Source organism: Scheffersomyces coipomensis (genome assembly GCF_036884675.1).
Source record: "Scheffersomyces coipomensis strain NRRL Y-17651 chromosome Unknown DFJ63scaffold_8, whole genome shotgun sequence".
NCBI lineage: Eukaryota > Fungi > Ascomycota > Pichiomycetes > Serinales > Debaryomycetaceae > Scheffersomyces > Scheffersomyces coipomensis.
Window position 1 is genome coordinate 630,354 of NW_027042899.1, and position 15,317 is coordinate 645,670.

The 15,317-nt window shown below is 29.0% G+C and overlaps 6 protein-coding genes and 2 non-coding genes across 8 annotated transcripts; 3 read left to right on the plus strand and 5 right to left on the minus strand. All coding sequences in view use genetic code 12, as the record gives it.

Moving 5' to 3' along the window:
• The first annotated feature begins 1 nt into the window (after position 1).
• On the plus strand, positions 2–886 carry DFJ63DRAFT_250540 (mitochondrial 37S ribosomal protein uS10m). Its single transcript, XM_064904432.1, has one exon. The coding sequence runs from the start codon at positions 77–79 to the stop codon at positions 848–850; it is 774 nt and encodes a 257-aa protein (XP_064759833.1). The 5' UTR covers positions 2–76; the 3' UTR covers positions 851–886.
• Positions 887–921: 35 nt separating this feature from the next.
• Positions 922–1,668, minus strand: DFJ63DRAFT_344043 (uncharacterized protein; the record flags this gene model as incomplete). Its single annotated transcript, XM_064908762.1, has 2 exons — positions 1,566–1,668; positions 922–1,511 (listed from the first exon to the last, which is right to left on the minus strand). Exons 1-2 carry the CDS (start codon positions 1,579–1,581, stop codon positions 922–924), a joined length of 606 nt encoding a protein of 201 aa, XP_064759834.1. The 5' UTR covers positions 1,582–1,668.
• A 119-nt stretch (positions 1,669–1,787) lies between these two features.
• DFJ63DRAFT_337828 (uncharacterized protein) lies at positions 1,788–3,209 on the minus strand (the record flags this gene model as incomplete). Its single annotated transcript, XM_064908607.1, has 1 exon — positions 1,788–3,209. The coding sequence occupies one exon, from the start codon at positions 3,207–3,209 to the stop codon at positions 1,788–1,790; it is 1,422 nt and encodes a 473-aa protein (XP_064759835.1).
• Positions 3,210–4,625: 1,416 nt separating this feature from the next.
• On the minus strand, positions 4,626–6,666 carry DLD2 (D-lactate dehydrogenase; the record flags this gene model as incomplete). The annotated part of the gene is made up of 2 exons (XM_064907612.1): positions 4,626–6,461; positions 6,546–6,666. 2 exons carry the CDS (start codon positions 6,664–6,666, stop codon positions 4,984–4,986), a joined length of 1,599 nt encoding a protein of 532 aa, XP_064759836.1. The 3' UTR covers positions 4,626–4,983.
• A 522-nt stretch (positions 6,667–7,188) lies between these two features.
• On the plus strand, positions 7,189–7,261 carry DFJ63DRAFT_t123. Its single transcript has one exon. It is a non-coding gene; the product is annotated as a tRNA-Arg (tRNA).
• A 19-nt stretch (positions 7,262–7,280) lies between these two features.
• DFJ63DRAFT_t124 lies at positions 7,281–7,353 on the plus strand. Its single transcript has one exon. It is a non-coding gene; the product is annotated as a tRNA-Phe (tRNA).
• A 12-nt stretch (positions 7,354–7,365) lies between these two features.
• DFJ63DRAFT_254566 (uncharacterized protein) lies at positions 7,366–9,107 on the minus strand. Its single transcript, XM_064904458.1, has one exon. The coding sequence runs from the start codon at positions 8,756–8,758 to the stop codon at positions 7,556–7,558; it is 1,203 nt and encodes a 400-aa protein (XP_064759837.1). The 5' UTR covers positions 8,759–9,107; the 3' UTR covers positions 7,366–7,555.
• Positions 9,108–9,959: 852 nt separating this feature from the next.
• DFJ63DRAFT_315747 (uncharacterized protein) lies at positions 9,960–11,972 on the minus strand (the record flags this gene model as incomplete). Its single annotated transcript, XM_064906604.1, has 1 exon — positions 9,960–11,972. One exon carries the CDS (start codon positions 11,970–11,972, stop codon positions 9,960–9,962), a length of 2,013 nt encoding a protein of 670 aa, XP_064759838.1.
• Between the last annotated feature and the right edge of the window lie 3,345 nt (positions 11,973–15,317).

The following is a 15,317-nucleotide window of genomic DNA, read 5'->3' on the forward strand; positions in this document are numbered from 1 at the left end:
ACAAATTGAAAAAAAAAAAATATTAAATGGTTGTAAAGGTATTGGATCATTAACTTCAACAACAGACCATAGAAGGATGTTTGTAGTTAGAAGACAACTAAGAGTAAGTGGTGGGAGAAGTATAGCTTCATTCTCCACTGGTTCAATAATACATAAGAAACAAGATTCAGTCAAATTCACCTCACCCCAAGAACATATTGAAGAACAGAAATTAAATAAAGTTGCAGAACAACAATATCAACAAACGTTATTACAAGAAGATTTTGAATATAATCCAAAGTATGTCAGTGAGTCTAAGGTGAATCCTATAACAGGCAGACCAATTCCTATTAATGTTGAATTATTAAAATATAAACCCATCACTTTAAAACCAACTCATGGAAATGAAGTAGCTACTATTAAATTTAGAGGTTATGAAGAAGATTCATTAATTAGAGCAGGTGAATTTGCTTTAAGATCAGCTTTTTATTTAGGTATACCTACTTCAAATTTAACTAGTTTAAAAACTGAAAAAAGATTATATACTGTTATTAAATCACCATTTGCTCAAGCTAAAACTAAACAAAATTTTCATAGAGTTACCTTTAATAAAACTATAACTGCTTTTGATGCTAATCCTGAAGTGATTGATTTATGGTTATCATACATTAATAAACATAGCATAGAGGGAGTTAAATATGAAGCTAAGATGATCACTAATGAATCATTAGATTTCAGTAAAGAATTACAAAGTTTGGATGAAATTGAATTATCATCAACTTATAATGAATTGAATGATCCTATTGGTAATAAAGTTAAGGAATTATTACAATCGGATAATTTTAAACAATTTCTTAAAGAAAGTAAATAGATTAATTTATATTATTTAACTTGTACATATACATACATATAAAACAATCAATAACAAACCAATTATATATTTTATCCATAATTCTGCCAATCATCATCTTCTTCTTCTTCATCTTCCTCTTCTAATCGTTTCAATTCAGCAGCAAGTTTCTCACGTCTAAATTTATCAGCCTCCAATACATCAAATCTACATAATGGACAGGTTGAATTAAATTTTAACCAAGGACCAATACATTCTAAATCAAATATATGATCCACTTTAGTATGAAGACAAGGTAATTTTACAATCAAAGGATATTTATTATCGACGAATTTATTAGTACAGATGGGACAATCAGCATCTGGTTTAAGTTTTTTCAAATCAACTCGAGGTAAAGCATCAATGAATTCTTGTTCAACTCCTTTGATTTTTTTAGAATGGGGTAAATCTAAATTCTCAGTATCAATTTGAGATAATAATTGTTCAACTACTTCTGATCCATTTTCTTCATTTAACATTCGTAATGCATTGCTGACGATTTCTTCACTGGGGACTTCACTTACTACTCCTGTATTTTCTTGAGTTAAGAAGGATTGAATGATTGATGATAATGATTGATGTTGTCTTGATCTCGGTTGAGGTTGAGGAGATTGACGGTTGGAATTCGCTATATTGTGATCATCTATAGATAAGTTAGTAATAGTTCGTTAGTTATATCCATATGATATAGACTTACCTTCGTATGTAGACATGGTTGTAGTCCTCTTAACTAGAATAAATCGTTATCAAATAGTTGAAATCTCACTACAATTTTCGATTCAACTTGTGTTTTTTTTTTTTTGCCGCTAAAAATATATTCTTCCTTTTATTTAATATATCAGAAAATACTATTTAAAAAAATTACCCTTGGAAACCGCCGCCGCCCTATTTATTTAAACTCTATAAAAATCTCTCTCTTTTACTTCATCTCGTAATCATTGACTTTAGTCAGATTCCCAATCACTTCATCAATCTCATCGTCAAGATCATCATCATTATTATTAATACTATTTTGAACCGTTTGTTCATCAATCCTATAATTCCCAAAATATGAATCTTGTGCAACACTAGGACTTATATTCTTATTAAGATATAATGGTGTCATAGGTGGATCTTCTAATGGAGTTTGAACTGGATCCAATGTAGGTGAATCACCTCCATTTGTAGTTGAATTTATTGGAATTGAAGAACTAACTTGAGTTGTATTATTGACATTAGTTAATGGGATATATGTTGGATGTTGGGGTTGATACATGTGATTTCTATTTAAGGTTCTTTGACCATTAGGAGGAGTTTGAGATGATAACCAGAATCGAGATGGTGATCCACCCACTGATGTTGCATCTAAATAGGGTGATTCAGGTACTTCCATAACCATATCATTTGGATTTGAAGGTAAATTATTCTTGGTTGGTATAGTTTGAGCTGTAGTTGTAGAGTGAGACAAGATATATTCAGGATAATAATGAGTTACATTAGATGTAGTTGGATTTGATGATGCAGAAGATGCTGGTGGAGGAGGAGGAGGAGGAGATGTTAATCTTTGATATGGTTGTAAACGTTGTTGATTTAAATGAGTTAAAGAACCTCTACTTATAATATTACTGAATGAATTTTTTCTATCTATTGAGGTTGGTTGTTGTAAAGGAGGTTGTTGTTGAAAAGTTGATTGTTGTAAAACTTTAGGAGATTTTTGATTATATAAATATTGTTGTTGTTGTTGTGGTTGTGGTTGATGATGATGGATTGGTGCTTGTTGTGATTGATCGTGATTATAATTTAAAGATAATAAACTTATAGTTGAAGAAGATGGAAGTAATGTACCATCGATTTCTTTACCTACTGAAGTTGCTAATAATTCTGGTTCTGGATGTTCATCAGTATAATTTGATGATGATTTACTTGTCGGTATATCGATATTTATAGATTGACTTTGAGTGAAATTGGTATGGGATGAAGAAGTATAATGAGGTTGATCATTTATGGTATTATAATTGATTGAAGTGGTTGAATTTATAATATTTCTCTTTTCACCTGCTAATGAAGATGATAATAATGATTTCTTTGGTATTTGTTTGATTTGATTCGATGTGTTATTGTTATTATTTGATTGAAGTAACGGTATGAAGGTGGCGTTTGAGTTATTGGAGGCATTCAACATTAAACCAGAACTATCAATATCAACATCTTCATCATCATCGTCTTCATCTTCATCATCATTATAATTCAGTCGATTTGAGGAAGAAGTTGTAGATTGATTATTTGAAGTTGAATTTGATGATTGATCTACCAAAGATAGATTATCTAGTTTATTATTTATATGATCAGTTGAAAAAGACATCATTTAGATAGGTGATGTTTGGGTAGTAGTGGATGACAATAGACTAAATCTATCCTCAATAAAGAAATGAAATGGTAAACCCTTTGAAGATTCAAATAAGCAAACTTTTTATCAACAAAATCTGATGATAGTTCTAGGGTATAAGATCTGATTTTAAGGTTGATTGAAATCGTACTGTAGATTACGCTGATTACGATGTTGATCAAACCAAAAGTCAAGCAAAAAAAATCACTCAACTAAAAACTTGTTTGTCTGAACTGAAGTGAACTGAAACTTTTTTTTGACTGTCAGTGTCTGAACTGATTTTTCTCTTCTGTCTCTTATTTTTTTTTTCAACGCTGTGAGTTTTAAACTAAAGTCAACCTTGAAAGAAACGAAAAGCTATAGATGGTTTTATCAACGGATAGGATAAAGATAATAACGTATAATAATAGTTGATAGTAGATATAAATAAGATAATGAATTAAAAACAGAAGAAGATAAATTTATATGTTTATATTATATTATAAAGCAGAAACTTTCCAGTTTCAAAGTCCTCTTTCTCTCACCAGAATTAGAAATAGAAACCTCACTCACTCGCACAATCAGTGACACTTTCTGACACTTTAATCAGACATTTTTTTTTTGTTTTAATTTTTTAATTTTAATTTTTTTTTTATTATTTTTTTATTTTAATTTTTTTTTTTTATTTTTTTATTATTTATTTTTCTGTTATCTTACAGATTAAGTACAACCCCTTTTTTTTCTTTTGGTTATCTATTATGTGCGATAAAAAAAAGCAGAAGAAATTTCTAAAATAGTCATCTCTCTCTGCCTCTCCACAAGTTAAGCTAATTTTGAAGTCAAAAATTTTTAGATTGAGTTTCATCATCTAATAATAATAATATATAATATTGATAATAATAATTAATTTTTAGTACCGTGCCGAGATTAAGATAGTAGTGGATTACGTACATTGTGTTAATTACGTTATTAATAATGATAATAATTATTCATAATAATAAAATATTCTCTAGTTACCATGTGCTTTGTCATGAGTAAAATGAACATTCCTAATTAAGTAAACTTATACCCTATTCCTTTTCATTCAATTTATCTCTTCTTAACAATATATACATATGCGTTTAAAAAATTTACTATGAAACATACACATACACTTTAAATGTGACAATCATCATTTTCATTGTTGACTATTATTAATTTGTTTGATAGTCTATATAGTAATTATAAAAAGAAATTCCATCTATCGTATGTCTGATCTCCACATAAAACAATAAATAACTTATCTAATTATTATAAGACAATGAGTAGTAGTTTAAATATAATATATAATATCACATAACCAGCGTTAACTTCTAACTCTAAAAATAAAAATTAAAAATTTAATTTTTAACTCTTTTTTTTTTTTTTTTTTTTCGAGAAAAATATTTTTTTTTAAACTCAAATTTTAAATTTTTTAAATCAGACAGACAGACAGTGAAAAAAAAAGGAGTTTTTATTTCCCCTCTTATCTCAGTTTTTGTGGGGAAATGAAAAATTTGTAATATACTTACTGTCTGTAATTAATACCAATAGCTTATTTACGATAAGATATCATATAATAGAATATTATTATTATGTTTGGGTTGGGTTGCAAAACTTTAACTTATCAATCTTCCTCCTCCCCATTTTTTTCTTTTGCTACTTACTTTTCACAGTCTGATTATTAAAATCTATTAACTTTAATTTTATTATTCGTCTATAAAATAAAACTTCCATATTCAACAACTATAATCTAATATTCACCTTTATCTTCAGGATCAATTCTAAAAATCTTATCAGGATTTAAAATTCGTTTAGGATCTAAGGCTAATTTTAATTTCCTCATTAAACTTATAGTATCTTCACCTAATTCAATAGCAAGATAATTCCGTTTAGCATTCCCAACTCCATGTTCTCCTGTACATGTACCTTCATTATCTAATCCAATTTGAACCATTTGTTTAATCACTTGTTCACACTTCTTTTTATCTTCTGGTTTATAATATAAATCAGCATGAAAATTCCCATCTCCAGCATGAGCTAATATAATTGATTCAAATCCACTTGATTTAATTAATTGATGAATTTCATTTAAAACAGGTGATAATCTTGATAATGGTACCGCAATATCGGTAACCCAAATTCTCATATCTTCATCAATTTCACTTCTACCATATTCAATCATGGCATAAAATGCATTCTTACGAGCTGAAAATAATGATTCACCTTCTTCTTTATTTTTAGCAAATTTAAATAATTCAACATTATTATGATATGAAATTTGTTTAATTTGTTTAATATATTCATCAACCACTATTTTATTTAATCCTCCAATTTTAAAAAATATAGTTGGTTTTTCATCCCAACTTGAATCACAATATCCACTATATTTTAAACATTTCATCATATCACTATCTAAAAATTCAATAGCATTAGGTTGAATCCCTAGTTTGAAAATATCAGCAACAGTGTTAGTACTATCTAAAATAGTAGGAAATTGACATATCACAACAGTTTCATATTTTGGTAATACATGTAATTTAATAGTAGCTTCAGTAACTATCCCTAAAGTACCTTCACTACCAATAAATAATTGAGTTAAATTATATCCTGCACTAGATTTTCTTGGTCTTTGTTTTGTCTTTATAATAGTTCCATCAGCTAATACCACTGTAATGGATATCACATTAGTATTCATAGCTCCATATCTTGAAGCATTTATTCCTGAAGCATTAGTATTTATCATTCCTGATATTAATCCACCATGACCACAATCAGCTCCAATCATTAATCCTTTAGGTTCTAAATATTGATTCAATTCTTGCCAATTGACCCCGGCTTGAACCACACAATCCAAATCTTCATCATGAACATCAAGGATTTTATTCATTCTTGATGTGTTTAATATAACTCCTTGACGAGTTGAAAAAAAATGTCCTTCTAATGATGTTCCTCCACTGAAAGGTACTACTGGGACATTATATTTATTTAAGATTTTCAAAATCTGGGACACTTGTTCAGTAGTATAACTATATATGATGAATTGAGGTTTTTCATGATCTAATGGTAAATGAGGAGTGAAATCATTTTTAGTATGATGTAAAATTTCAACATCTTTATTAGTAATAGTAACTTCCGGTATTAATTGTTTAATTTCTTCAATGGCAATAATTATTTCAGCATCAGAACTATATTTCGGCAGTTCTAATTCTTGTAACCTCGTAATAGAACCTAAGGGGAATAAATTTGGTGGAGGATTCTTTATTAATTCATATTGACCATATTTATAAAATCCATACCCAGAAATAATCGCACCACCAGTAATACCAAGAAGAACATTACGAATAGAATTTGATTTTTGAATACTCGGTTTGGAATTGGAACTAAATAGTCTAGTGTTTACTCGACTGTTTAGTCTAATAAATGATTTAAACATGTATAATAGTGTCTTATCGTGGTGATAGTTTTCAGTATGTTTGATAGATAAGAAATCCACATTTTTCTTTGTTTGTTTAACCAACTGAAAAATTGCGTCTTAGAAATGATTTCAGATTTTCACGTGACTTGTAATTTATTTTCAATATTTGCAATTTTAACTTATAATTAAGATGAATAAACTTTTGTTTCGTGAATATTATTACTGTATAACGGTCCTAAATCATCAATTGTATCATTCTAATTGATTTAATTATAAAATTATTGAAACTTCTAGGTGATATGATTGATATTAGAAATGTTATTCACTGAAAAATCTTCGAAATTTGATGAAAAAAACCAACGTCAAAATGACACCACAAATTATTCAAATTCTCAAATAAACATTCCTACTATATTATAAACCACATTTAAAACCAATATTCATAGTTATTAGGTTAAAAAAGTCAAAATTTAATGAATTTTCATCACGTGATCACAAGAGGGGCGCACGTGCTACAGATATTTTTTGTATATACAAGACGCCTGCGTAGCGTAATGGTTAACGCGTTTGACTTCTAATCAAAAGATTCCGGGTTCGACTCCCGGCGTGGGTTGTTCTACAATCTTTACAAAGCGGTTTTAGCTCAGTTGGGAGAGCGTCAGACTGAAGATCTGAAGGTCCTGTGTTCGATCCACAGAAATCGCATATTTTTTTGCATTTTCAACCTATATATGTCATAATAAATGGTATATTGATGGTTTAGTATATTTTTAATATTTTAAAGTGGGTATAATAAATGTGTATTGTAAAAATAATAATGTACGCAGAAGAAGGGAAGAATTAAATTATAAAACTAATATACAGAGAAAAGTCACATTTAGGGTCGTCTTTGTTTTATTTGCGATCATTAGAATACCATAACCAAATTTTCATCAATATCATCATAATGATCTTCTTTCAAAGCTTCAGAATAATCAATATCATCTAAGGAATGTTTAAAATATTGTTCACTTTTATATTGATCATCATTTTCATCGATATCTTCATTATCTTTAACGATTAAAAACATGATATTTTCAATTAAAGATAATGTTGAAGTATAACTATCTTTCTTTTGTTCATTTAAAGTATTGATTAATTTTTCACGTTCTAAAGCTTCTAATTCAAGTGATTTTCGATTATTGACGGGCAATTTGGTAGCGTTTTCTTGATTTAGAATCTTTATAAATTCATTTATATTATAAGAATTTGTTGTACGATGAATCTTTTTAAGATTATGATGTTGTTGATTTGATGATGATGATTGAGATTTTCTATATAAAGATTTTTTATTTGATTGATTTAAGATATTTGGGAAATTTTGCTCAGTTGGTGAAGATTCATTACTTATACTACTTATTGAAGCATCAGAAGAATCAAAATCTTGACTTGTATTTTCAAAATCAGTGAATTTTATTGAACTTTGATCCATTAATGTATCTACTGAAGTTATAGTTTCTGGACTAATATGAGGAGGTGATATTCTTCCACTATATTGCAGTTTATGACTAACATTATCTGATTCAGAAGGATTATATGATATGATATTATTAAGAAACATTGAAGATCTTAAACCTCGAGTATGAAGTTGATTAATGGTATTTTTAGTAGAAGTCGCAGTGGCAGTAGCTGCAGTAGTTGAAACAGTTACAGAATGGGATGACGATTGATTTAAATTTAAATTCAAGTTTAAATTTAAATTAGGAGCACTTGATCTTAATTTTAATGATTTAGTTCTGGTATGTATAGGTGTTGGATTTATATTTTCTTTATCATCCGTTGATGATGATAATGATGATGATCCATGATATTGTCTTTGTTGTGCAGCTGAGGATGAATGAGAAATTGGATTCAATTTATTGGATGTATCAAACTTTTGATGTAAGTTATTGGAAGTAACACTTGTATTTAATGGTTTAGGATTATTATTATTATTGGAACGAGCAGTTGAATCCACTATGGAATGTAAATCATTGGATGAAGCTTTTCTAGATCTGAATGAACTAAAGAAATTGGAAGATTTCGATTTCCTTTGATCATTTAGATTGGAAATGCTTTGACTCCTTAACATGATTATGGAATTGAAGTCAGGATAAGATGTTTAACTAGCGAATGAAGGAAAGGTCAGTCTCAACTAAGAATCAACTATTTTGATTACTAGTTATGAAATGAAAAGAGAAAGAATTTGGAAAAGAGGTAAAAATTATCGATAATTGTTGTGTTTGTTTTGAATTTGAAGCTGAGCTTCTGAGTTTGTGATATGCCATGGAATCACAATTGCTATTTTGTTTTTTGGTTACAGTGAATTTTGTGGTTGATTTAGATAATAAGGAGTTGTTTTTTGTTTATATTTTATTAAGCGCAAATGCCCTTTTAACAATAAAAAAAGAAAGCGCGTCTGGGTTTAAAATTGTTTAATTCAAAATTTGTATTGTCAATTTTTGATTTCGGCGACTAAACTTAGTTTATAAAATATTATTTTATTTCATTGTCCCACACTTTCTCCTTTGTAAATCAGTTCATTAAGCGGGCAAAGTAAGCTCGTGTAATAAGGAGTACCTACTTCATTTTTTTATATCTATGTCAATTAATCCATCATTCCCTTTTTCCTTCTTCTTATTATTAAAATCAGAATATCTTCAATGGTCGCAGGGAATCATAGGAAATAGACTTTCCTAACCTAATTCTCATGAAATACGATAGCATCGTCATACGACTAGCGTCAATCACGACGTCCCATTGCAGCCAAGTTAACTATAAACTTCTTAGATGATGGTGATGGCTGGACCATCATGCTTACCAACACAAACTATTAAAAATAAAAAAAGATTTTCGGTTTCCTGTATACTCCTATCAACTCATACACACATTTTTTTTACCACATTAAAATTGTTTTGTTGTTCAATTTTTTTACTGTTTGCTGCTCGCTTTCAATTTCTTTTTATTTTTTTTTTTTTTTTCCTTTTCCTTTTCGCTTTTATTTTTTCTGTTCATTCTGGTTTACTTCCAGTGTAAAATAATAATATTACATCTTTCTTTCGCTTAAATTACGCGCGCATTAAAAAGTGAAAATTATTTTTTATGCTTTTCTTTTTTTTTTTTTTTTTTTTTTTTCGTTGATTTATTAAACGACAATTTCCGTTTAAGATGCCGACAGGCTTATATACAGGACTACTTACGGTTTATAATTATACACACAAAAAAAGAAAAAGATAATGATCATCTCCAATATCATTTATCTACCATATCTATATATATACAAGTTTTATTGATTATTCAACCCAATAATCATATTTATTTTCTTCGTTAAGAACAGTGCTGGCATCATAATTAATGGGTTTCGAAGTTTGACTACCTGCAAATTCCCTAATTCTCTTATAATCAAGCAATACTTGATCTGGATTAGCACCTTTAGATGCTTTATCAGAACTTAAATCTTCTAATGTTAATAATAATTCCTTATCATTAGCACATGTAATTAATTTACTTGAAAATGGAGTTTTCCCACTATATCGTTTGAATGCAAATGTACTCTTTTTAGAAATATTTTCTTTGGTTAATGGATTACCATTCTTATCTCTACCACTGAATGTCTTTGCAAGATATTGACTTATAGGTTGTCTAATCTTAGCTTCTAACCCTTTAGGTAAATATAAGATGAATGGTTCATTTGTTGCTTTAGCTCCTGTTGCAACTAAATTAATATGTCCTAAATTAGATATTACTAAATCAATTGATCCATAAAATGGTGGTATAATGAATCTTTGTAAATCCTTAATAGTATTCTTATCATATTCAATAACAAATTTATCTTTAAAACTTGGCATCAGATCATAATTCAATGAAACATCAAGGGCTTTGTTAAATGATTTAAAGACATGCATATCATTATTAATACAATTTCTAACTTGGACCATTGACAGAGTTGGAACATTTAAATAAAATAATCCTCCCATAGAAAGACATTGACCACCACTGACACTAATATACTTAGAATAAAACATCCCTCTTTCTTGGATATTAGATCCTTTACTTATATTCTTCATTGATTTAGGATCTTTAAGTAAATTATAAAAATAGGGAAGATCTTTGGAATTAACAAATCCAGGAACATCATACATTACTTTATTATCAGGTAAATCAATCTTCATAAATGATCTGGTGAATCCTGGAATATATGATATACCAGGCCCTGAATGAGCTTTAAAATGTTCCTCAAATTTCTTGATTTCTTTCTTCTTTCTCAGAGTCAATACAACATTAGCTCTAATGGTCTTCTCTTGTAATTTTTCAACATATCTTTGTTCTTTATTAGCTAATAACTTTTCTAATTTTTGCTTTCTTTCTAATTCAATAGTGAATAATAAAGATGTCATGACGGTTGATTTACCACTATTAGTACACCCCATTAGATAACATGTTCCATCAGTATTTATAAAATTTAAAACCTTATCGATATTCCAATTTGTTTTCCCACTTACCATAATTACATTTTCTCTTGGAATTCCATGCTTTACATTAAGATAATCTTGAAAAAACGTTAACCCGTATTTAATATTGTGTTCATTTGATTTAAATAATAAATCACTCTTGTTAATGATGAAGAAAAGTTCTGATGATAATCTATGTTGAAATATTTTTGGATCTAATGAAATAGGAAAGTCTTGGGCACTAACAACATAAACAATCTTTTCATTACGTGGAATTTGGCTAACGATACTATCTAAACTCATGACTGGAAATTCTTTAGTATCTAATTTTTTAAAATCTGATCTATAAGATGCATCACGACATCTAATACATTCCAAAGACTCTGGTTCAACTATTTTATTCTTTGTATTTTCCTCCAATATGTGGTTTCTGAGTACATCAGTTGTATTCCTATAATAAGCAGCTATATGCTTTCTAGTGGCATTTTCACCTAAGGTTTTAGTAAATAGGAAATTCTTATTCATCAATAATATTCGATCTTCAACTGGTAATTGACTATATTTATCATTGAACACCACATCCTCATGTTTCACATATGGCTTTTTATTGATTTCTCTATCAGCATCATTCAAATAATAACCTGGTTTAGTCTTATCCATAGTTTGCAATCTAATCCCACAAGAACGGCAAGTAGGAAAAATATTGGCCAATAATGCCGAAGTCGATGTAAGAGAATCCAAAGTCGAGTTAAACCTGCGAAATGCAAGCTTAACACACCTGTTCGCTATCCCTATTCTGCTGAACCGGTACATACCCCCACTAAAAGAAGTTATTGGAGAGGTCATTACAACCATATTTGATGAGAAGCACTTTAAAAAAAATTATTCAAAAAAGAGATTTTGGTTTGATTTGGTATATACAGGAAAATATAAACAAACGTACAGTCACGTGATCAAATGATGATGAATTTCATTTTAATTGTTTGTTCATAGCATATAATGCTTGAAAGTATTATGTGTTGGTTCCTTGGTGAATTTAGCAAATTAGGCAGAGTAATAGGATAATAAATTTTGAAAAGGAAACTAAGTTCTTATAACTAATTAAATTTCTTTCAGGCTTTGTTAGTAATATTTATAACTTTTTAATAAAGTGAAATTAGAGCATAAAGTTATTTTGATTTTCATCTACCTAATTCTAGTTATTTTCAGTAATTAGAATTCTTGCATGAATGGGAAGTTAAGATTTAAGCTAAAGGAAATTAACTAAGGAAATGCCTAATTAACTTTCTTGAATCTTAATCAACGTGGAAGCTGGTCTTTATTAGATTTATTGCAACATTCACTAAAGAGACAAGACATAAGATCCCCACAAGGGAATAGCTTATTTATATTACCAGGAAGGAAAGTTTAATATGAAGACCGATTCTGTGAATTCAAGAAAATTCTTGTAGATTTAGAATGAGTACAATACCAAAATTTTGAGATAACATTCAAGATGATCGCCTAATTAAAGCGAAAATGCCTACGTGGTTACTATTTATGAACTATAAAACGCAGCATAATGAGTAAAAAAGTGAATGTTTCAGAGAGAATGATAAAGTAAGAAATCAGAGGCAGCAACTTACACGAGAAATAGACCTAGTATGTCTTTTAAAGAACATTTCAGTCCGATTAATTTTAGGTGGTACATGTCTCACCCACAATATGTTGTACTCCACCGCACTTTAGTGATACTTTTCCAGATAGCTTCCATGACATTTGTCAAATTTCATAAGTAATTTCAATGTAAATAATTAACCATTTGCCACGAAAATGATCATGTTACGAGCATCGAAAGTATACAAATTTTGACAATTAAAGCATAACATGGGGCAATAGATTCTTTTTATACAAAATTTCAAGGTAATTATGGCACAAGAATCAGGAAAAAGAAAAGAACCGCAGTGAGACAAAGAAAAAAATAACCTTTAAGCTTTTAAATTTGAGTGCTTCGAATGCATGTTCTAATATTTTTTGATGTGCATTCGAAATCTCATGCATAGCCATGCGGATAAATGCATATGTAGAAAATAATATAGGAGAAAAAAAGAAGGAAAAAAAAAATAGTGAATCAACAAAGCAACTGATGAAAAAGTAAAAATTCATGCTTTTTCTGTAACTTTGTTAAATTAACCACATAGTGTCACGTAAATACCGACATAAAACTAATTTAATCAATTAATCGATAGAATTTGATATCTACTAATTATATTACATTTATATTAGCGAATAGGATGTTGTTGATGAGTGTGGCGGGTGTTATATATTAAGATTGAGTTCAGAGAGATTAGTAATGATGAGAAAATAATTGAACAAGCTTAGCCAAAATAGCTTGGTGATTTATGATCGCTGGACCCAGGGATTTTCGCAATTTAAAATTTAAAGGAAAAACTAAAAATAAAAACAATGGAAACTTCGAACCTTAAATAAGAGAAATTGAGATTAACAGTTTCGAATTGCCTTTTTAATATTTTATATCCTTTCTTTATTAGGTAATTTTTCTAGCTCCTTGCATATTTTCTGAGAACTATTTTTATCATTGTGCATTATTTTCAACAATAACACCAGCCCAAAAAAAATGCTCGTAACTAAAACCTAAAATTTCAACAGTTTGATTTGCCTTTAAGGCAACCGGAAACTGTTTCAATAATGATATTATCCATTCTAGTTTAATTTCAATCTTTAATCTCCAACTAATGTAGACTGAACTAGAAACTCTAAACACAAAGCATTAGGAAACTATTATTTATTTTTAATGCGAGACAACTTGAATATTACCACTTTTTAAATAAATGATTTATTTTATTGCCATTCGGGCCCCCCCAATTTCTGTTCGCAAAATCAAAATCAAAAATAAAAAAAGTGCGAATACAAAAAAAAAAAACGAGAGGAAACGAAGATGATTTATGCAAGTATTAAAGATTTTACTACTATACTTTCCAATTGTTTCGAAAAATATATGATATTTCTGTTTCACTGAATAAATAATAATTTTTTTTCTTTTATTTTCTTCATGTGTTTGATGTTGAATGAAGAATTCGTATTCAAGCGATATATACTGCTCCTCAAGTGTGACGCCGACATTGTACCTTATTCATTACTTCACAACACAACTCAACACAATTGAAATAAATGTGTGATCAATACAAGAAATAGTCCACTTATTATAAATATTGCATTGATTATTAATAATTGTCCCTTCATTGTAGTTATAATAGGTTACATTAATTACAGTTCCACAAGTAATTGTAATTAAGTTTGTTTGAACGGGTTTAAATATATCGTCAATTAAAAACAGTATGCTCATAAACATGAAATTGGGCCAAAGAGACGATGGGATATTTGTATCCGCTTTGTTGAAGCCCTCCCAAAAATAGTAAAAAAAGTAAAAAAAAAAAATAAAAAAAAGAAAAAAAAACAAACATAACATAACGTAAGTAATGCAGGAGCATTAGATCAGCAATGATACGTAAGAAAAGCTGATAATTATGGAGAAGACATCTCGTTTCATTCACCGCCATTCCCTATATTATGTTCCAATTTCCCTACTTTTTTTTATTTTAACATATATTGTCATAGCTTCGAGACTACCGATCTAGAACCAAGAAGGTAAAAGTTTAATAGTGTAGAAAATGTTTTTATATCCAAGTGATATTAACGGAAATACACTATAAATCATGTCACAATACTGCCGCGCAATTTTAAGGAACTTAAATTTATATAACTGATCGAATTGCCATGTTACCAAAGATCTCAATATTTAATTTTGAACAGGAAGATTGAAGGGCGTTAGGAGTTGATTTTATATTAATTTGAAGATAAGGATTGCTAAAATTGCATTGAAGAACATGGAATTCTGGTTGCTTAGTTCTCCTGAAGAAAAGGTGCTCGTTTTCCTAAAAAATTAAATTTTCAACAGTTTAGTGCATCTGCAGGATGCAATACAGCATGCAAGAGGGAAATGATTGTTTATTTCAGAATCTAAAAATTTAAAAAATAAGCTCATGCACATTAAATAAAAAACTTAACAGATTACAGTAACAGGCGCGCACAGAAATGAAGGCTTAAATACCATAATGTTCACAACTCGAAATGTGGTACAACCCCCCCTCACCTACTATCGTCATTTATCGTATGTGGTGATACTTTGCCTTATCCAAA